Below are 22,522 nucleotides of genomic sequence, written 5' to 3'. Positions count from 1 at the left end.
TCTGACTATGTAAAGCTAATCAAGAAAGAATGTACTTGACTGACTGATCTAGTTGAAACTAATAGATAGAAAAAGGCTCGGATTTTCTTTTAGCCAGGTGTCATCTCAGCTTCACTGATATTCAGGACCTGGGCTCTGCCTCCTGCAACCACCGTTAGCTTCTCTAAAGGAAAATCCATGACAACATAAAGAACCTCATTCCCAAGAGCTTCAAAGTTAACTAACAGATGACTCCAAACTTGCAAATCCTTGATCATTTCAAATACAATTCATTAGTCCGTCCGTCCGTCCGTCCATTCACCCATCCATCCATCCAAATGTTCTTATTTGGTGAGCAGTTACCATATAATAAGTTTTATGACATACTATTTATTCTTAAGAGTTCCCTTCTGTCCAACTTCCCTAAACTTTAGAGTCATATTATAATTAGCTGATAAAATTGATACTATAACAAATGTTCTTTAATACATAAGATACTATACTAAGGCCTTTTTTCAAAATCAGACCATTATGTGTTTATATTCTCACATTTAACCATCAGTGCAACTATAACATAAACAACACAAATACTTACCAGAGTAACTTAATTAAATGTGTGAAAAACTTGGTAATTACACATTCCATACTGTTAACTTTTCTAAATAAGGATATTCAGATCTCAAACTCATTAATGTTCATTAGTTACAATTATACACACCAAGCATCTCATTACAATAAATGAAGATTCCCAAGATGCACTTTATGACAAGTGTGTATCTAAAATAAATCATATAGAATATCTTTATTTTTTTCTAACAGTATGTCCCAAAACTTTAATCATGTGCTCGTTGTACTCCTGAAACCAACATGCTAAATTTTCTAAAAGCACTATGATGTAAAAAGGAAAATAATAATGGTAGGATGATTTATTTTTCTATCACCTTGTGGTATAAGAAAGAAGAGACCCAGACTACATTTGTTACACATAATGATCAATTGTAAAAAGGAATTTTAAAAAACAATGTATGCAGCCTTTCATTTCTACGTGAAGATGCAATACAATAGTTATGCTTTAGTGACAAGTTCTCTTTATTATATTCCACTTTCATCCACACTTCCCCAAATACCAACCTTTTATTTTTTATTTTTTGGTTAATCCTCACCTGAGGATATTTTTCCCCATTTATTTGAGGGAGAGTGGAAAGGAGGCAGAGAAAGGGGGGAAAAAGGGAAGAGGGAACACTGATGAGAGACACACATAGATTGGTTGCCTCCCACACGTGCCTGACTGGGGCTGGGGATCGAAACTGCAACCCTTGACCGGGAATTGAACCCGAGACCCTTCTGTGCTCAGGCCAACGCTCTAACCACTTAGCACACAAGCCAGGGCCCAAAATGCCATCCTTTTCTTTTTTTAAAATAATTCTTTATTGTTGAAAGTATTACATATGTCCCCATTTTCTCCCATTGACCCTCTCTAGCCCGCCCTCACCCAAAGCCCTCTCCACCCCATTGTCTGTCCATGGGACATGCATATATGCATACAAGGCCCATGGTTGATATCCCCCCACCCACCCGTCCTCCTCTGCCTTCCCTCAAATTCCGCACTCTGTTCCATGCTTCCATGTTTCTGGATCCACTCTGCTCACCAGTTTATTTTGTTACTTAGATTCTACATGAGTGAGATCATGTGGTACTTTGTCTTTCCCTGACCGACTTACTTCACTTAGCATGATACTCTCCAGGTCCCTCCATGCTGTCTCAAAGGGTAAGAGATTCTTTTTTTACTGCTGCATAGTATTCCATGGTATAAATGTACCACAGCCTTTTTATTCACTCATCTACTGATGGGCACTTGGGCTGTTTCCAGATCTTAGCTATTGCAAATTGTGCTGCTATGAACATAGGGGTGCATACATTCTTTCTGATTGGTATTTTGGGTTTCTTAGGATATATTCCTAGAAATGGGATCACTGGGTCAAATGGCAGTTTCCTATTTAATGTTTTGAGGAAACTTCATACTGCTTTCCATAATGGCTGCACCAGTCTGCCAAATGCCATCCTTTTAGCCAAAATGTCCCCATCTTACGGCGAATTCCATTCCCAAGTCCAAGGTCTTTTTCAAGGCAGCCAGACAATCCCATGGAAGCTGTTAACATGGTCACTGTAGTTGTGTTTATGTTAAAAAGCATTTATTTCCTAAACATAAAACATTACTATTATTTTTAAAAAACATACCTATCAAGAGACAAGCATGCATTTGGAACTTGGCATTTGTACCAATCAGAGGCAAGGAAAACAAAGTACAAATAAAAGATGTCTGACATTTAAGCATGGCCCAATTTGAGTCCAAATGCTGGTAGTAGATGACATACTACTTCAGAGTAAGAAAACACAGACATTTACTATTGGGGTGATGGTTGGTTGAAAGGGGAGTTATCAGGTAAAAGCAATCATAAACTCTGTTTTGGGAGCTCAAGATGCTACCATCCCTCCATGAACATTTTCCTGATCTCTCTCTTGGGCAGCAGTCATTCTTCCCTGAATTCTCACATCACCTACTAGGGCTCTGCTTCTCTTTGGGCATTTACACTTCACATATTCACTTCCTTACTCTACCAATTAAGTTAGTACAGACTGCTTGCCAGGCACTGCTAGGCTTCAGGATACAGTGTGAGCACAAAGCCTGCACTCATGGAGCACAGAATGTTGGGAGAGACAATAGACTAATCACTTAACAAATGTAAAACTGCATCTCTCTATCAGGGAAGATCATGCTTATCTCACCTTCCTTGTACATTCCCTGAGGTGGGACCAATGTGTGACTCTCCTGACTTTGTATGTCGAGGTGCCTTGTAAAGTCCCCTGCAGAGTTCAAGTGAGCTGTAGCAGTCTAGCAGAATGACTGGCCTTCTTCAGACACCTCCCACCCCCAGCCAGGCAGCACTGAGTTCTTCAGGCTGAACAAAAATTAAAGGAGTGCTAAGAACAGCAATGCTTCATCTGGCATCCTATCTAATAAAGAGAGGATATGCTAATTGACCCTTACGCCATCGCAAAAGATGGCAGCACCCATCTTATTTCCAGCCAATAAGGAGGAAATATGCTAATTGACTGTCCCACCCTCAAAAGATGGCAGCACCAGCAGCCAATAAGGAGGAATATGCTAACTGACTGCCATGCCCTCAAAGATGGCGACGCCCACAGCCACAAGATGGTCGGCAGGGGAGGGAGGTTGGGGGTGACCAGGCCTGCAGGGGAAGGCAGTTAGGGGGGACCAGGCCAGCAGCGGAGGGCAGCTGGGGGCGACCAGGCCAGCAGGGGGGGGCAGTTGGGGGCAACTGGGCCAGGAGGGGAGGGAAGTTGGGGGCAATTAGGCCAGCAGGGGAGCAGTTAGGCGTCGATCAGGCTGGTAGCGGAATGGTTAGGGTGTGATCAGGCTGGCAGGCAGAAGCGGTTAGGGGCAATGAGGCAGGCAGGCAAGCAGTTGGAAGCCAGCAGTCTGGGATTGTGAGAGGGATCCCAGATTGGAGAGGGTGCAGGCTGGGCTGAGGGACATGCCCTCCACCCCCAGTGTACGAACTTCATGCACCAGGCCTCTAGTCACTGATAATGAGGCTGTCCACATTAATCAATTTTACACATTACTGACATTTATCTCCTTAAATGTCAAAACCTCTTATTCTTTTTAGCATCTTTACATCTTTTTTTCCCTTTCTTTGAGTTAATGCTATACAGTTGCATACACAATCAATTGCCATATCACACACTGTTGTATTTGTTGGCATTCCTGCTACTAGCACATCTTCAAACCACTCCCCGACACCGCCACTGCTCTATTACTCCCCTTCTGTCACAGCTTCATCAGGATCCCATGACCTAGGAAACAAAAGGCTATGTTTTGCAGTGGTCTGTTTCCAGGACTCACTGTCACTTTTCATGCAGATCCAAGGCAGTTCTTCCCTATTGAGCATAAAGATTGTTCTTCTGTAGGTTCCATGCATAGTATACTAACTTGCAAATTGAATTCACCAGGAACTTCAGTCCCCAATCATTCTCAATAAAACCAAACTCAATTGAAAATCCAACAAAAATTGACACATTAAATTCCAAAGCTTTGTCAGAGTGGTGGGACACATACCATTAAACAGGCAAAGCAACTACTTACTATCTAGTCACCACTAAGATTTCTACTGAAAAAGTTGTACTGGAAGTTACTCAGGCCTGTATACACATCTCTGCAGAGTTGCTCCCACACAATGCTTTGCAGGTACCATACGTGCTAGGCCTGCCTTCCTTTTCAGCATCTTCTTGTACACAGGACAGGATAAAAGGGAACATCCTAGCCCAGTTGCCAGGCCTCCCATCAATCCACCATTGAGCAAGAATGCACAAACCTTCCAACAGGTGTTTTTTTTTTTTAAGCCAAACGACTCAGGAGCGGGAAACACTATGTTACTCTTAAGAGCAAGGACAACATGGTTCTGATCAAACACATCACCAATGATTGACTGGTACTTAGCAGGTAAATCAGGGACAAACAAGCCCACCACTCTGTCCCTATAGACATTTAAGTTCTACTGCCTCCTCTGCTTCCCATGCCAACCACAGTCTGTCAAAAGAAGTGTCTGAGAATCTCTGAGACCTCTCAGGTGGAACAAGAGCCTGTTCAACAAACACTTACTGAGCACCTAAGAGGCTACTCTTCATGAGTAGAAGTTTTAAGGAGGTAGAGTTGGACACAGTATCATGAAGGAAGGTGTTTAAAACAATCAGAGTTGCCTAAAATTAGAACAGCCAGGCTAGGGAGAGAGCCAGTGGAGGTATTCAAGCAACAGACTAGAGGACTGCTGGTTGACATTCTGTCAATGGGCTTATGCTGCATGAGTAAATGGGTTCAGTTTGACTCTGGGGCTGACCCTATAGCATCCATTTGACAGTCCTTGTGGGTCTCTGAGTTGGTTTCCCCCAGAGAATGACTCAAATCTCAACAGTTCCAGGACAGATACACGGCCCCTTCGAGGAATTCAAAGAAGAGCATCTCAGCCACTCATGTGCATACCAATAACATGGCAATTTGTTAAAATGCCGATACTAATATAGAGAGCCTGGTATGAGGCTCTAATGTCTGCATTTCTTTTAAAAATCTTTTTTAAAAAATTGATTTTAGAGAGAGAGAGGAAGAGGGAGAGAGAGAAAAACAACAACGTGAGAGCCAGTTGCCCCCCACACGCACCAGGGATAGAACCTACAACCTGGGAGTCGAACCAGCAACCTTTCAGTGTGCTGGACGACGCTCAACCAACTAAACCACACCGGCTAGGGCCCAATGTCTATATTTCTAACAAGCCACCTGGGAGTGCCCATGTTCCTGGTCTGAGGACTACACTTGGAGTAGGAAAAAAACTTCACTGATTAGGCAAGATGAGTTCTAATAGGGAATTTGGTCATGTGTCCACACAGCTCCAGTCCTCCATGCCACCCTATGAACTAGAATTAATGAGAGTCAGATGCCAGGACTGATATTAGATATACTCCTTGGAAAGTCCTAATTATTCAATAAATTCTGATTATCTCTGTAGGGGATAGATAGCATGAGATCAGTGATTATAGAATCTCTAGAAAACTGAAAAATCAAAATCTCAACCACATAAGCCAAAAAGGTAACCAATGGTCTGAGATTCATTTCAAACAAACTCAGGTTAGCTCCACAGGTTTTTCTGGTAGGTTCATAGAGACATCAATGAGAGAAGTAAGATGGTAAAAATGTGTGCACCAGGTAAGGTAAGCATCTGTGGGAAACCCTGCCTAAAAAGCACACAGCCTTGGTGGCACAGGGCACATGCTCCACGTGCGGGCACAGCTGGATCTGAGATAGCCCCAGGGGTCCTCACCACCTCAGAACGAATAGTCCCTCTCTCCCTGAATTACCTTGTTTGCACAGGAACCTCTGAGTCCTGTCAGATCCTGCCCTTACAGACATGTCAACTCTGCTGACACTATCCATGCTGTTTAGAATATTTTATTGTTACTTTATTGAAATTGGGCTCCATTAAGCCTTACCCTCCAGCAAATTCCGGTCTTCTCTCCTCAAGGATTGCCAATACTAGTGACTTCTCTCTACCTTGTTCCTTTGAGTAATACCACTGTCACATCATTTTTAATGTAGATATTCTGACTCTGGAACTGACTTTAAGGTACTAGAACAGTGGTTCTCAACCTTGGTTGCACATTAGAATCACCTGGGAATCTTTTTAAAATCCTGATTTCTGGGCCTCATCCTCCGGAAATTTTCTTTGTTACTAATGTTGTGGCCCCACCCCATAACAAAGAAACAGAATTTCCGGAGGATGAGGCCCAGAAATCAGGATTTTAAAAAGATTCCCAGGTGATTCTAATGTGCAGCCAAGGTTGAGAACCACTGTACTAGAAGGATGAATCCGCATTTCTTCTCTACTGCCTAAACCAAGTGTTCATACGTTTAAGCACAATTTGCTTTAGAAGAATTGAAAAATACCAACAAACATTTACAGAAAAGATATCATTGAAACTTGCTCACTCATCATATCAAACTCGTCTATACTCACACAACTATTGTTAGAGCCAAAAGAATACACTCAAAGTTGAAACCTAATTTGAGAAGCATTTAATAATTTTTTAAATAGGAGCTTTAATTTCTTTCACGAAAAATTACTAAAACTTTGTACAAAAATAATCTAAATATTACCATGACTATAATAAAATCACCCTGGTAACACCTTACATTATGACTAGTAGAAACACTGTGGTTTACCACTTCAGAGGGCACGCACCAGATAAATTGTCACAACAGCCAGAGAGTTATAAGGATGTTTAAAAAAAACCCCACAAAAAACCACATACATTTCTTTTTTTTTTTTTAAACAAAAACCACATTCATGTTTCTTAAAAAGAGAAATCACAAAAGTTTACAATTGTCATGGTGATACATACTAAAAACAAAAGGTCCCAGAAAAGCCACACCCCAAATTAAAAGTTCAGAATGAAATTTTGTCTCATTACTAGAGGCCCAGTGCATGAAATTCATGCACTGGGGGGGGGGGCCCTCAGCCCGAATTGCAAGAGCGCAGGCCAGGCCAAGGGACCCCACTGGTGCACGATTGGGGCTGGGGAAGAACCGGAGATTGGCCAGCTGGGGAGGGGCCACAGGAGGGCTCTAGGGTGTGTCTGGCAAGTCTTGCTCAGTCCCAGTCGGCCGGACCCTAGCAGCAAGCTAACCTACCAGTTGGAGCGTCTGCCCCCTGGTGGTCAGTGCATGTCATAGCAACTGGTTGACCGGTCGACTGTCTGCCCCCGGTGGTCAGTGCAGGTCATGGCGAGCAGTTGAGTGGCCTTAGCATAACATTAGCATATTACATTTGATTGGTTGAATGGCTGACAGGAGGACCAGACACTTAGCATATTAGGCTTTTATTATATAGGATTCATAGAATTAATACTGTACAACTATAAACTCAAATGAATATTTTAGCACTTAAAAAAGCCTATTACTGAAATGCATCCTAAAACACAAGAAATTGTAACCATCAAAATATACTAGTTTAAAAAATGGTTTTATACTAACTTAGTGGAAAAACAGACTGTATTCTACTAGAACTATTGTCCCAAACATTTTGTTCTAGAATACCCAGATTCCTAGACTTTCAATTTATATGAAAGATGTCCTGGAAATTTTTATTAATTAAAATTTTGATCAATCAAAAATTAATTTAACTCATTTTGGGAAGTGACTTTGAAAGGAAACTTAGTATGACTCCTTCTCTAGGGAGGGAAGGAGAATAAAGGGCCTATGACCCCTGGATGTCTCTCCTATGTGACATGGACACTGCTGAGCAGAGTCAGCTCATAGACATCCTCTCAGGAGGGGGTGAGCTGGACTTAAAGGAAAAGCACCTGGGTTATCACTGGTGCTCCACTCCCTGACACTTAGGAACATGAGCTTTTCCACCTTTCCTTGTACCACTCGCAAACTAGAAAGAAAAGCAGCACATTCTCCAGGTAGCAGTGGGGTCTTGAGGAAGATGATCAAGAATGAGAGGAATGAACATGTAACCACAAACAAGGGAGGGTGGCAAGATGGCACAGACAAGATGGAGGACTAGAAAGACTGTGCTGTGCTCAAAGTCACAGGGAGAAGCTCCAGCCAAAGAGGTAACATGATATTGAAAAGCACGTCTTATCTGTCCAAACTGAGGGACACACCCAAGACCACTGTTTTACCTCTAAAATGACAGGAAAGGGCTTGAAACTGGGAAGAGATGCTCATCTTTTCACTGCTCTGATGGCTGTAGGGAACCCCTGGGAGTCCCACACAAGCCTCCTGAACTGGGATCACTGCTTAAACAGTCAATCAGCTAAAGGCTACACAGATGACTCCAAAGACAACAAAGCAATGGAAATGATCAGAATGCAGCCAGTCTGGGGCAGAGACTCTCAATCTGTGCTGAATAAATTGTAAGTTATGCTAATAGGACTGGGAGCTGCAGCTCCATGGGGGATGGAAACCTCTCAAATGTCTACATGTGGGATTCTATACTGACCTGGCCTGACTGACTTATCTATGACTTTGGGGTAAGAGGTTTCCAATTCCAAAAGAAGTGTCCTTCTATTTTCCCTGCTCCACCCCCAAAGTCACTGCAATTAGTGACGCGACATTCAAATCCTCAGATACTGAGTATCTTTCAAGAAATAGGAAGAGTAGGTCACTTTGGTGATAATCCTTTCCCATTCCTGCCAATTCTGGTACAGGGGGGTGGAGGTGGCAGAGAATTAAATTCCAAAACAACCACATCCACTGAGCACAATGAGACTCTGTCTACTCACTAAGCTTGCTTCATCCTTTGTCACTGTATGTCTCCACTCACTACTATACTTTGTGGTTAATAATTTCTGCCCTGCTTCCTACCTATGTTTCTGTATCCTCTTCAGAAATAGCTCATTTTCTCATCTCCAAGCTTCTCTACCCCCAGTGCTCACTTACTTTGTTGGTTTCGCTTGTCACTGGCATTTTTCAAAGGGAGGCAAACAGGACAGTCATGTCGTGTGCAGTTCTTCCAATGAGAGATGATTTGTCGTGAAGATGCACAATGGGCAACTATGACCAGAAAAACAACGAGATGTTATTTTTCTATCCAAATCGTCACACTTTCAAATACACCTAAATTATAATGCCAGGTTCCATAAGAAAATGGTAATAAGGTAACCATAACACAGTACAGGCAGTCCTCAACTTACAAACAGGCAATTTTCCAAGAAGTTTGTAAGGTGACTGTTGAGAATTGCAAACAAAAACTTCCCATTGAAGCAATGTTATGAATGATGGTGATTAAGGTTCAGCCCACAAAACAAAAGCTATTTGACCTGAAGTACTAAACAACTGGAATGAAAGGTAGAATAAATAATTCTGTAAGGTCACTATTTAAAATAAAAATGTTATAGTATGTTTAAGGATGAAGCCATCTAAATACTCTTGTTGAAGAAATACAAATAGAGAAATGAGAAGTCTGCGGAGATTCTGAAGGGCCCCCCCCCCCAGGCACTTTTCAAAGTACTTGAAAGGGTAATTAAACCTGGTTATTCTCAGTCTTTACCTTCACTTCCATATTAAAGCACTGATTTCTTTCTAAAGGTCTGGCATAACCCTCCTTCGGCTTCTCCATCAGTTTAAGGGTTATGCTGGGGAACTCACAAATGTCATAAAGGGAGAGAGGGAGATCGGGTAGACCATCTCCCCAAGGTTTAGGAGCACAAGAGAGAAAAGGAAAGAGGATAAAGATTAGAGGAAAGTATAGCAGTTAGTAAGAAACACTTTCTTTGGTAGAATCAAGGGGTCTGCCATAGAAGAGGGGGAAGGGAGGCACATGGTGTAGTGACAGGGAGGGAGGAGGTGGCAGAGATGATATGGTGCACACAGTTCCCCAGGTCACGGATAGTCACCCAGGACAACTTCCTTGGTATCCTGATTAGCCTCAAGACGAAAGTATGGAGGAACAAGGCAGTGGCTTGACACACGACATAGTTGCAAGAGACATTACTGAGAAAAGGGTTTGTACATGCATGTGTGTGTGCTACACTGCCCAAAAGAAAACAGTGCCCTAGACTTTTATAATGAAGACTATGTTTAAGAAGTGACAAATATTTTCTGTGACAGAGGAAGGAGGTAAAGAACAAATGCAGGGCACAGCCTCATCCAGTAGAAGGTCACAGAATACTATTATTAAACCAAATCACCTTTCTCCTCAGCAATTAAGTGTTCCAGTGGCATCTGACTGGATGGTGTGTAAAGACATAGGTTGCAAGAACCTTATAAGAAGAGAGCTGGCTACTAACAAGGACAAATTTCGTCCTAAGCTTTGCCAGTAGGATTTCAGAAAATGGCACTTACCTTGACAGGCTTTCCCAGCCTGACAGTGTGTCATGTGATTCAAAACATTTTTCATGGTTCGACAATGTGGGAGAGAGCAGGCCCGAACCTCTCCGTTTGCTTGTTCTCGTCTCTGACATTTATGAGCGTGAAGCAGTAGAACCAGCTGCTGCTGTATCAGTTTGCGTTTTTCAGGATCTGCAGTGGGGCCCGTTGCAATTGCTTGTGTGGGTACAATTCCCACTGATGTTTGCATCTGAGACTAAAATAAAACAAATTAATAAACATTTAATAAGCTTTTAGAGTTCCAACTCATGTTCATTAATTATTTTTCAAACTAATGTTAAAGTTGATGGATATTGGCCACAGATAAAGCAGCTGGTGTGGTTCTCTTTAATTCATCAAAGACTTTAAGGAAGATAAGGAAGCAAAGAAATAAACCAACTGAGAAACAAGGCTGATTAAAGTTCACTGTGTATGACTGTCTCAGAGCAAGAAAATGCTGCTTATTCTTAACTGTAGTAACCAAAACCCAACTCACTCTACAATATATACAAGAGCAGGAAAAGCTGTGTTACTATCTTAGGTTAAACCATATGAAACTGTTGTTTTTGTAGGCCAAAATAGCCAAACATTGGCAATTTCATATGGTTCAACTTAATTGAAAAATATCTGATGCAGCAGAAGAATCAGAGCCACCCTCTGGATTTCATTATCTTGTGACCAGAATGACAATACTTTCAGTATTCATTACCTGTCCTAAAAGAATAATATAAACTTATCCTTAATACGACATCTAGTACAATTGCTAATGCTTATGAAATTCTTTTCCTTCCATTAAAATTCCACTCAGACATCAGGACAATATTTTCAAAAAGTATTTGACAATCTGTTAAAGATATAGAAATAAGAGTTTAGTTGCTTTCATCCTTAAAAAATAACAAGCCAGACTGACTGTACCTCATAACTGCAAAGAAAATGGAAAAGGTGAGCTATGCAGTTTTCTTATTCTTAGGAACTACCACCATTCTTTAGACAACTCTAGTATTCTGACACTAACACTTCCAACTTGATTTTATAACACTCTCTGCCTCCCCTTAAAGTACACCATTACTCTGCCTTTTCAAATTAAGAATCTGAAATTGTTGCTCAATGAGATGAAAGGGTTGTATGAACTCTAAGTGGCCTGAAATCCATGTTAGAAGCATCCTTAGACTCTAAAAACTTCCCTGCTTAGTCCTCATTGCCCAGGTGGGGACCGGGAATAGACAAAAAGTGCTTAGACAAGAACTTCCCTTTAAAAACACAGAACCAGCCCTAACTGGTTTGGCTCAGTGGATAGAGCGTCGGCCTGCAGACTGAAGGTCCCAGGTTCGATTCCGGTCAAGGGCATGTACCTTGGTTGCAGGTACATCCCCAGCAGGGGGTGTGCAGGAGGCAGCTGATCGATGTTTCTCTCTCATCGATGTTTCTAACTCTATCCCTCTCCCTTCCTCTCTGTAAAAAATCAATAAAATATATTAAAAAAATAAAATAAAAACACAGAACCAAAACTGTGATGTTGTAAATACCCCCAAAAGTAGAGCATAAATTTTATGCAATTTTGTTTAAAAAATAAGAATAAAGGGACAAATCTCTCTTACCAGCTACCAAAACTACAAAACTACAGATTTCTTTATATATATCTAGAAAAAGAAACATGTTCATCAATTCCAGTGTCACCTGAAAATACAAAAGTAAATTCTAGATGAATTAGGGTGTGTAAAAATAGGTTAAAATAGATAAAATTATTAGAAAAAAATAAAGAATATTTTTAGAATGAGGGTAAAAAAACTTAAAAAGACATAAAATTAAGGTTTAAAAAGAGAAAAACTGTTACTTTTGAAAAGTGGAAACTGAGTCCAAAGTTAGGACCATTCTTTAAGCTCCTTATATACAGGGTGGAGCAAAAGCAGACTTACAGTTTTGAGTACACAAAACAGAGTTTCTTCTTCTTCTTTTTTTTTTTTTTTTAAACCCTCACCTGAGGATATGCTTTTATTCATTTTAGAGAGGAAGGGAGAGAGAGAGAAAAACAATGATGTGAGAGAGTGCAACATCAATTGGTTACCTCCTGTACACACCTGACAGGGGAGCAAAACTGCAATGTAGGTATGTGCCTTCACGAGGAACTGAATCCACAACCTTTTTTGGTGTATAAGACAATGGCTCCAACCAACTGAGCCACCTGGCCAGGGCAGTTTATTCTTATATTATTTTCCATACAAAGAACTGCAAACCTACTTTTGCCCCACCCTGTAAGTTATGTTGCCAAATTGTTTTCCAGAAAGGTGGCAGCATTTATTATATAAACTGTCCTCTATCTCAGTGCCAAGAAAACTTAATGGAGAGAATAGTTTTTTTCAGTTAATGGTGATGAAAAAAACAGGACAACTGGATATCCACATGTAAAAAAATGAAGATGAAATCCTTCTTCACATCAAACTCAAAAATTAATTCAAAATTAATAAAAGACCTAAATGTGAGAGCTAAAACTATAAAACGCTTAGAAAAAGATCATAAGAGTAAATCATATGACCCTGGAATAGGTAATGGATTCTCAGATATGTCACCAAAAGCCCAAACAACAAAAATAAATTAACCTTATTAAAATTAAAAATTGTGCCCTGGCCAGTGTGGCTCGTCCCATGTTGCTGGTTCTATTCCCAATCAGGGCATAAGACCGGGTTTCGAGCTTGATTCCAAGTTGGGGGCATGCAGGAAGCAGCCGATGGATGTGTTACTCTCACGTGGATGTTTTTTATTTTTTTCTCTCTCTCGCCCCCCTCTCCCTTCCTCTCTGTCTAAAAAAAATCAATTTAAAAACATTTAAAAATAATTAAAAATTGCTATGCTTTAAAGGACACTATGTAGAAAATGAAAGACAACCCAAAGAATGAGAGAAAATATTTGCAAATCATAGATGTAACAAGGAACTTATATCTAAAACATACAAAGAACTCATATAGCTCAATGATAAAAAGGCAAATAATCTAATTAAAAAATGGACAAAAGATGCGACTAGATACTCAACACCATTAGCCATTAAGAAAATGCAAATCAGAACCACAACGAGATACCACTTTGCACCCACCAGGATGGCTAGAATTAAAAGAAAGACAGTAACAAGTTTTGGTGAACACGTGAAAAAACTGAAACCCTCATCCACTACTGGAATGTCAAATTGAGCAGCCACTTTAGAAAACAGTCTGGTAGTTTCATCAAAAGGTTACACCTTGAGTTACCATATGACCCAGAAATTACCCTCCGAAGTATACACCTGAAGTAACTGAAAACATATGTTTACACAAAAACATGTACACAGGGTCAGAAAGAGATGTGACAACAAATGAATGCTTAGAGAGATGTGATGTTGCTGTCTTTGAAGATAGATGAAGGAAAAGAACTCTAAGCCAAGGAAAAATAAGAAGCCTCTGGAATCTGGAAAAGGATTCTCCCCTAGAGCCTGTGACGCCTTGATTTTAAGAGTATAGGACTTTGCCTAGCCAATGAAGCTCACTGGTTGAACTTATACCTATGAACCAAGAGGTCACAGTTTGATTCCTGGTCAGGGCACACGCCCAGGTTGCAGGCTCAATCTCCAGTAGGGGCATGCAGGAGGCAGCTGATCAATTATTCTCTCTCATCATTGATGTTTCTCTTTCTCCCTCTCCCTTCCTCTTGAAATTAATAAAAATATATTTTTAAAATAGAGTATAGGACTTTTAATTTACAGAACTGTAATATAATCAATATATGTTCTTTTAAACCACTAAAGTGGTAATTTGTTAAAGCAACAGTAGAAAACTTATACAGTATTTCTTATAAAGACTATGACTCCCAATTCTCTATACTCTTCCTGTGCTGAATTCTTCTTCATAGCCCCAAACATATCTGCCATTTTGCTACATATTTGCTATTATTTGATGTCTGTCCCCAGTAAGTTACAAAAGGCAGAGTTTGTCTGCTGTATCCACAGTACCTAGAGATATACCTGAAAAGGACACACAAAACAAACAAAAATGTGTACACAAATGTTTGTAGCAGCATTATTCATAATAGCCAAAAAAGCAGAAACTTCTCAAATGCCTGTTAATACATGATACAACACAAACTATGAAAACATTATGGTAACTCAGTGATTTTCAATTGTTGTGCCGCGGCAGGCACACTGATATGCCTCAAGAAATTTTTTAAAAAGTAACACCTAACTATTTATTCAGGAGCACGAACCTCTTTTCCCTTAAATTGTAAAACAAACAAACAAACAAACAAAACAAACAACAACAAAAACCCAGCCAACACAATAGTCATCCAGTGTGAACGAATCAAAATTATACCTATTTTTTTGTCAGATGGGCAAAAATGTATTTTTTGGTATGCCACAGAATTTTAGTAATTAGTTTATGTGTGCCATGAGATGAAAAGGGTTGAAAATCTTTGTGCTAAGTGAAAATAGCCAGCCACAAAAGAGTACAAATTATGTAATTCCATTTCTATAAAATGCTCAGAGTAGATAAATGCACAGGGGCAGGAAATAGATTAGTGGTTGCCTCTAGCTGAGGGATCAGGGGAAATGGGGAGTAACTGCTAATACTACAAGGTTTCTTTTTGGGGATGAAACTTTTCTAAAATTGACTGTGAAGATGATTTCCCAAAACCATTAAACTGTATACTTTAAAGGGGGGGAACGTTAATCTATAATAATAAAAGCATAATATGCTAATTAGACCAAACAGCTGAATGACCTTCCAGAGTCCTTTCCGGGCTACGAGGGTCAAGCCACTTGCACGAATTTCATGCATCGGGCCTCTAGTTGTATATAAATATATCTCAGAAAAGCTGCTTTAAAAAGTTCTATCCAACTTTTAATCATTAAAAAATTGAAACTAAAACAAAAGGCATTTTTTACCTATGAATATGATCAAGATAAAAATTCAATAATTGATATTGATGATAATATAGAGAAATAGTAATTCTCAGGCATTTTGGTGATAATGCAATTTAGTATGGCTTTGGAAAGCAAAATATATCAAAAAGAGAAATGTGCATTTCTTTTGATCCAGTAGTTCCACTTCCTATGATTTATTATTAGGGAAGCAACTATAAACTAGTACACTAAAATGTACGTGCAAAGACAGGCATCATGCCTTGATTAAATCACCAAGAATTGGAAAACTCCTAAATGCCTTTCAAAGGTATACTAATTAAACAAATTATGGCAACAGACCTAATAAAATAATACGCAGTTATGAAAAATAAGGGGGACCTCAAAGATCCCAGTCACAGCCATGTGGAGCAAAACAATGGCCCAGCTGAGCCCTGCCCAAATTCTTGACCTACAAAAAATTGTGAGATAATAATAAAGTGATTATTCTAATAACATAATAATATATTAGACCATTATACTTTCATGAAAAGCTGCCTCTAACATATTGAGCTAAAAAAGGTTACAGAATAGTACCATAAAGTCAGCTTTTTCTTTATCAACTTTATATGTTTGTATCTGTTCTTAGAAAACTCTAATTATTATCTGGTGGTTATCTTTGGACAGGATCATGTATTGTTTGAATGTTTTACAACATCTACTATTTTTTAAAAATTCTGCTTTTGGGGAAAAAGAATTCCAAAAAATCAGTAGAAAATGATAAAGTTTTAAAGATAAAAAATAAAATTGTAAGGTAATTAAGAGGAATATTTTGTAATGCAAAGGTGGTAAAGACCTTCATCAAAAAAAATATAAAGCAGTGGCTCCTAACCAATTCCCAGTAAAATCCTCTTCAAATGCAGATTCCCCATTCTTTCTTCCCAGAAAATCTGGGAAAAGTATAAAGCTAAAATTAGTAATGCATCCTCTATGGAACTTGAACAAGTAGAACTGCTTCTGGCTCCACCGGAGATTTTCCAGTTACAGTTTCTGGGAAGAAAGTAATTCATGCCGAACTCTGTGCTCAGTGCTCATTTAATATCCAATCCCCAAGGGAGAAACTAACTCAGGACCAGCACCACCTTACAGGAGAAGTAACTGAGGCCCAGAGGTGTGCACCTTGTCCAGGTGGTATGCTCAGTGATGGAGCAGGAAGTCTAGCAGTAGAGCCCCCACCCTTAACCTCTCTACTACCCACCTTGACAGAGGCCTGGATCAACTTGCTTTATGAAAGTGTTCTAAGAGACTCTAACAGAAAAACAGGCAAAGGACAGGAGCTAGACAACTCAAAAAAGAAATATGTATGTCTTTAAACATAAGTAATTTAATTTTTACCAATAATTTAAAAAATTATAAATCCAAGTAATGAGACACCACCACCTTCTGCTATCAAAGCCCAACCTCGGGAGCATCTTGTAATGCTGGCGATCTGGTTCGTGGCTTTTGTTGGAAGGCAATATCCATCCAAAGCCTTACAATATATGCAATATGCATTTCTGACACTCCAATAAGCTCACATGTAATTCCTAATCAGGGAAAGAGAAGGCTAGCATGGCGAGGAAGTCACATTGATTCAACTGTGACTCTCCCCACATGCTAGCATTTTGAACCATGAGCAAACAGCAGGTGAACACAAAGCACACTGACCCAGTGGCTGTGGAGGTACAGCCCACTCACCCAATCCCATCTTCGCTAGATTTGGCCACTACTCTTTGCATGTATCATTTGTCACCACAGCTCAACCATCATTTGCCCCATGTCCATCAAATGAAAGGCAAATCGTTTATATTTCTGTGGTCTTCCATAATTTTTTAAAGGAATCTAACATGTGCTTTAAAAAAAATGTTTTTATTAATTTCAGAGAGAAAGGGAGAGGGAAAGACATAGAAACATCAGTGATGAGAATCATTGATCTGCTGGGGATCAAGACCACAATCCCAGGCATGTGCCCTGACCGGGACTTGAATTGTGACCTCCTGATTCATGGGTCGATGCATGCTCAACCACTGAATCACACCAGCTAGGCTCTAACGTGTACTTTTTTAAGAATTGCTATTGTTACACAGGTTTGTATAATCAACACCATCCCCATTATTCTATATGGCCTCTATTCCATCCTAAGGACATAATCACAGATGTGCACAGAAGTACATACTGTATAATAATTTATCCTGGCATTCTTCTTAGAAAAATAAGTTATTTTCCATTAAGTATATAAGACTAGGTTATTATGTCTGCAAAGGACTCCAGTGCAAACAGTAAGAAGCAGAACTTGACCAAGACAGAATGGGGGATGAAAGTGTTTCCTCTTGCCACACAAACCACTGCCCCAAATCCACGTCAGGCTGGGATCCCTACAGATGGCCCTTCAGGACAACATGGCCCCAATTCCACGCCACTGATGGGGTACAGACCCACACTCTCCTGACATCCTTTCTCTGGCCCACCTGGAAACCTTACTTTCTCCCCAACCTCCAGTTAAAGTAGAAAATGATACCCAACTGAACACCAGTTGGGACAGGGATTGCTCTGCAATATTTGCTTGTTCTGATTCCCCAAGAAGGGCCCTAGAACAGCTGGGTATGAAAAGCTTTGCAGTCATAAAATAAAGAAAATACTCATTAAATGTTCACAGCTATCTAACTGGGAAGAAGTGATAATCACCTTTGAGATGATGAAGATCAACTGGTAAGAAACAACTAATTTAGACAGGTGGTATAATGTTTCTTGTGCTTTCTTTTTGCTTGGTGTTTATTGATTTTTTTAAAAATAAGATTACCTTACAATTTAAGATTTAAACTCAATAGGAAAATAACTTAAAATTACCTTAAGTTGGAACAAAATGATTTCTAAATAATCTTCCAAATCAGAACTGTGATCTTACGGTGGAAAACAAATGGCTAAGTCAAGAAAGAAAACTCAATTGGTGAGATAAAAGGCAAAGGTAGGGGGACTGATAAATGGACAAACAACCCCCTCTCTCAACTCTCTACCCTGCCCCCAAATCCTTCCTTCTGAACTGGAGAGTTGGACTGTCAAGGAGGGGTGAGTGGTTACCTACTACTGCACAAAGAAACCCCATAAGGTAGAAGGTACTGGATCAATTCCAATGGCCAATCAGACCACCACGTCTCAACTGAATTAAGGGGTCTTAAAAGGCACCAGGTCCACTGACCAAATAACCAGTTCAGAAGAATTACCAACTTACTAAAAACTTTTAAGAAATATTCTTCTTGTATACCATCCTATATAATAAAAGGCCAATATGCAAATCGACTGAACAGTGGAACGACCGGTCACTATGATATGCACTGACCCCCAAGGGGCAGACACTCAATGCAGGAGCTGCCCCCTGGTGGTCAGTGCACTCCCACAGGGGGAGCGCCACTCAGCCAGAAGTCCTGAGCCAGGTTTATGGCTGGCGAGCGCAGAGGCGGTGGCAGGAGCCTCTCCCACCTCCACGTCAGCGCTAAGGATGTCCAACTGCTGGAGGATGTCCCAAGGGCTCCCGGACTGCAAAAGGGCATAGGCTGGGCTGAGGGACGCCCCCTCGCCCCAAGTGCATAAATTTTATGCACCGGGCCTCTAGTCAATATATACAGACAGATTCTTCAAAAGTATTTATTACAGTTAAGTTTTAAAAAAATAGTTTCATCAATTTTTAGAGAGAGAGGAAGGGAGAGGGAGAGAGAGAAATATTGATGTGAAAGCAAAACATGGATCGGCTGCCTCCTGCCCACCCCCTACTGGGGATCAAGCCCGAAACCTGGGCATGTCCCCTGACCGGAATTGAACCAACATCCTTTCAGTGCCCAGGACAATGCCCAACTGTGCCACATTGGCCAGGGCTACAGTTAAGTTTTTGATAACTTGGTAAATTAACCATTTGAGTAACAAATTGGTTTTAGTGACTTGAGCCTTAAGGCCATTTCAGATGATTATGGAAAAGGTAAAAGTTAGGGTGATTAGGGCCTTGAAAAGACTGCCATGGTTAATGACTCTTCAGATATAATAAAGCATTACATTTATAACTTTGGTAGCGATGACTGTCCCCATCCAGACCCATTACATGTACTATCTTACCAAGGTCTTCTAACAGTCACTTTACTGCTCAGAAATGCCTGGTATACATCCCCAGTATGTGCATCTAACAGGCAGGCAGAAGTTCTGATGTTAGGTGCTTGAAGGTACACGGCACAACTTGTTTAGACAAGAGGAATCTTCCTACTGGGTCTCTACGTGAAGTGAAAGAGCTGAATGTCTCTAGAGATAATTTATGCTTCCACCCAGAACAGCGGTTGCCAACCGGTGGTCTGCGGACCACTGGTGGTCCGCGAGGTCTGAAAGGTTGGCGACCGCTGACCTAGAAGGTTTCACTGAAAAAAGGACAATACTAATCACACTCTAGTAAAGATATTGTTAGTTAATGGAAACCCATATTGGAAACAAAGTTAAGTGGCTTTTATTGAATACTTATAATACCTATGGTTATGTCTGACATCAAAGGACTTCATTAAATATTCTCAATTTATAGCTTCCTGATAATTGTAACATAACATATTTTGTGCTTAGGCTACGTTTCCCAGCCAAAAGGAGATGAGTTTAAGCAGTAGAAAGGCTTTTATACAGCTACTGATAAGAATTTAGACTAAAAGTTATTCTTCAAAGGCCCCAGAAATACATTTTCTCAGGTGAAGGCAAGTAAGATGAGAGTAACAGAATTCCTAAAATTACACAAACACTTGGATTACTAATAATTATGGACAAATGCTTACTTCCCAACCTTTTCTCATGTTTGCCAACTCAATTATTGAGGCACAATTCATAGTCTCTACAGAAACTGCTCTCGTGGTGAAGAGCTGACATGACTACTCATGTTTCCACAAGAAGGAACGGAAGTGCTCTCCTTAGTCCTAGGGTAGAGGGAAATATCAGAGCATCAGTGATTATCCCTGCTTGTGAAGGACAAGGGGCTAGTGTGCAATGTTACGGGAATATGAGCTTCTCTGCAGGGAAGCCCTTGGGTATATAAGGCTTAACCTGTTGGGTCAGTTCATGCCTTGATTCCTCAGTGAAGAGAGACAGGAGACAGGAAATTATGAGAGAACTAGAGGCCCGGTGCACAAAAATTTATGTATTCGGGAGGGTCCCTCAGCCCGGCCTGTGCCCTCTCACAGTCTAGGACCCCTTGAGGGATGACCACCTGCTGGCTTAGGCCCGCTCCCCGGGGGATTGGGCCTAAGCTGGCAGTCAGACATCCCTTTGGCAGCCCAGGAGCCCTCAGGGGATGTCCACTTGCCAGCAGGGAGCAAGCCTAGGTGCAGTCGGACATCCTTAGTGCTGCTGAGGAGGCGGGAGAGGCTCCCACCACCACCACCGCTGTACTGGCAGCCATCAGCCTGGCTTGTGGCTGAGCAGAGCTCCCTCTGTGGGAGCACACTGACCACCGGGGGCAGCTCCTGCATTGAGCGTCTGCCCCCTAGTGGTCAGTGTGTGTCATAGTGACCAGTGATTCCCAGTCGATCTGCTGTTAGGATCCATTTGCATATTACCCTTTTATTATATAGGATAGAGGCCTGGAGCATGGGTGGGGGCTGGCTGGTTTGCCCTGAAGGGTGTCCTGGATCAGGGTGGGGGTCCCTGGCCAGCCTGGGTGAGGGGCTGAGGGCCGTTTTCAGGCTGGCCACACCCCCTTCAGGGGGTAGGGTCCTGCTGGGGTCCCTGGCCAGTCTGGGTGAGGGGCTGATGGCTGTTTGCAGGCTGGCCAAGCCCCCCCAGTGGGGACGCTCACCCCATGAGGGTGTGGCCATTCTGGGTAAGGGGCTGATGGCTGCTTGCAGGCTGGCTGGTCACGGCCCCCAGCCACCCAAGCTTCCCAGTGAAGGCTGGCTGGAAGCAGGAGCTATAATTGAAACTTTTTTGCCTTTTACGGAGGCCACAGCCAGCCAGGGCAGGCGGGAAGCTTGGCTTCCTCCATCACCGGGGCAACCAAGCCTTCTGCTTGCTCCAGCTCCATGGCTGCTGGCCGCCATCTTGGTTGGGTTAATTTGCATATAGTCGCTCTGATTGGCTGGTGGGTGTGGCTTGGGTGTAGCGAAGGTATGGTCAATTAGCATCTTTGTCTTTTGTTAGTGTAGGTAGGGCAAACAAGAGGGAGACAGGACAGGGAAACCTTCTGAAGTACTGCAGTGGACATAAAGACCAACAAAGTAAGCCCACTCCATAGAGGGACGGCTGGGCAACAGGTCACTCATACTGCAGTGAACGGTGGCTCTGAAAACATTCTTCATTAGCAATTTTCAACCTTTTTCATCTCATGGCACACATAAACTAATTACTGAAATTCTGTGGCACACCAAAAAATATTTCTTGTCCATCTGACAAAAAAATATAGGTATAATTTTGATTTATTCACACCATACAGCTATTGTTTGTGTTGGGTACTGCATGTTTTAAAAATTCTTGTGGCATTCTAGTTGAAAATCATTGTTCCACATCAAAGTTACTGGAGGAGCTTATTTAAAACTATAGATTCCAGCCCTAGACTGTTTGGCTTAGTGGACAGTGTTGGCCTGCAGACCAAAGGGTCCTGGGCTCGATTTCAGTCAAGGGCATGTACCTTGATTGTAGGCTCCTCCCCAGCCTGGGCTCTGGTCAGGGCTCGTGCAGGAGGCAACCAATCAATGTTTCTCTCTGTCTTTCCTTTTCTCTTTCACTCCGCCTAAAAGTCAATGGAAAAATAAACTAACTAACTAAACTAACTAACTAACTAAATACATAAATCTACATATTCCAGTGTAAGAGAGAACAAGCCCATCTATTTGGCAATTATCCTGAACTGCTTTATAGGGAATTAGGAGACATACATTGGGAAACTGATAAAGAAAACTAAAGTTTTGTAAATAGTGACCACAAAAACAGATCCACCACCCTTCCTTTAAGACAGCGATTTTCAACTGGTGCACTGCAAGAATTTTTAAAACATCAATTAACTGACTATTTAGTCAGGGGCACTGACTTCTCAAAACAGCTGTATATCTATATTTTTGTCAGATCAATAAAAAACAGAATATATTCTTTGGTGTGCTGTAGAATTTTAGTAATTAGTTTATGTGTGCCATGCGATGAAAAAGGTTGAAAATCCCTGCTCTAAAAGTGTCTGAACCAGTAGGACT

At 41.1% G+C, this 22,522-nt stretch overlaps 1 protein-coding gene across 1 annotated transcript in view; it reads right to left on the bottom strand.

Moving 5' to 3' along the window:
- The window catches only part of CREBBP (CREB binding protein), a 163,695-nt gene that overhangs the window by 57,049 nt on the left and 84,124 nt on the right, over positions 1 to 22,522 (bottom strand). The window contains 2 exon segments of the mRNA XM_014545140.1: positions 8,999 to 9,112; positions 10,403 to 10,643. Of these exon segments, the coding sequence (XP_014400626.1) occupies positions 8,999 to 9,112; positions 10,403 to 10,643 (355 nt within the window).

This window comes from Myotis brandtii, unplaced genomic scaffold (assembly GCF_000412655.1).
Source record: "Myotis brandtii unplaced genomic scaffold, ASM41265v1 scaffold397, whole genome shotgun sequence".
Lineage (NCBI taxonomy): Eukaryota > Metazoa > Chordata > Mammalia > Chiroptera > Vespertilionidae > Myotis > Myotis brandtii.
The sequence above is the reverse complement of the archived record's forward strand: the minus strand, read 5'-3'. Positions and strand labels throughout refer to the sequence as shown.